Source organism: Protobothrops mucrosquamatus, unplaced genomic scaffold (assembly GCF_001527695.2).
Source record: "Protobothrops mucrosquamatus isolate PMUCROS unplaced genomic scaffold, P.Mucros_1.0 scaffold_276, whole genome shotgun sequence".
Classification (NCBI taxonomy): domain Eukaryota; kingdom Metazoa; phylum Chordata; class Lepidosauria; order Squamata; family Viperidae; genus Protobothrops; species Protobothrops mucrosquamatus.
In genome coordinates, this window is record NW_015386352.1 from 1,039,763 (window position 1) to 1,040,707 (window position 945).

A 945-nucleotide genomic window follows, 5' to 3' on the forward strand; every position below is an offset into this window, starting at 1 on the left:
AGAGAGAGAGAGAGAGAGAGAGAGAGAGAGAGAGAGAGAGAGAGAGAGAGAGAGAGATCCAGCCACCATTGTAAGTTACTAATTCTTCTCTAGAAGTTTGGCTCTTTTCCCCCATCTATGCTTCATTTAAGGTGGCCGTCCTTAATTCATAATCATTATTCCTTGGCAGCTATGTAAAAAAGCAAATATCTAGGTAGAGTACGATTTCATTTGAAATGTGCTTCCTTTTGTTTTCAAACCCTCCCTTAAACCAATGGCTTTTGCTTCCTCCTTCCCTCGCAGGGCGCCGTACCTGTGTGGGGGAGTCCCTGGCCCGAGTTGAGCTCTTCATTTTCTTCACCAACCTTCTCCATTCGTTCAAGTACCAGCTCCCACCAGGAGTAAAGGACATCAGCTTTGGGGAAATCACAGGGGCCATCCGCCAGCCCTTCCCGTATAACCTCTGTGCTTTTCCACGCTAAGTCGCCAGATGGAGTTGATGGAGCAAGAGAGAAAGACTTTGGAATCATTTCACGTCTTCTCACTTAAGCTCTTAGATGTCCTCAATCTTCCGGGACCATCTTTGTGCATCTTATTTGTCTCCAAAATGCATAAAACTGTTGAAGGAAAAGTCTTCATCATGGTTCAGTCCAAGCCGGGAATAAACAACATGGCGACTGCTTTAGAAAGAAGGTTGCAGTTTATTGAAGAGGAGAGCCAGACAGAAAGATGGCTCTGGAAGAAAAGGGAGCGAGCACATGTAGGGAGTGGGTTTTTATACCCCCTGGAGCCTTTGGTTTGGAGTTGTTTCCTGTTTGTATTTCCTGTGTCATGTATTCTGACCTGAGTCTGGGTGTGCCCTTTGGAATCTGTGAGTTAATTCTATTATGTCCTGTCTTAGAGTTTGGGTGGGGTATGTAGATTTTAGGTGTCTTTGTCTTCTTAATCTTCTAGCTTCAACCTTCC

At 45.0% G+C, this 945-nt stretch overlaps 1 protein-coding gene across 1 annotated transcript in view; it reads left to right on the plus strand.

Annotated features, from left to right (window-relative positions):
* LOC107302582 (cytochrome P450 2J2-like) overlaps positions 1 to 461 on the plus strand; it is a 19,272-nt gene extending 18,811 nt beyond the window's left edge. Inside the window, exon 9 of the mRNA XM_015831700.2 lies at positions 283 to 461. Coding sequence (XP_015687186.2) covers positions 283 to 461 — 179 coding nt within the window. The remainder of the gene's footprint in view (positions 1 to 282) is intronic.
* Positions 462 to 945: the final 484 nt, after the last annotated feature.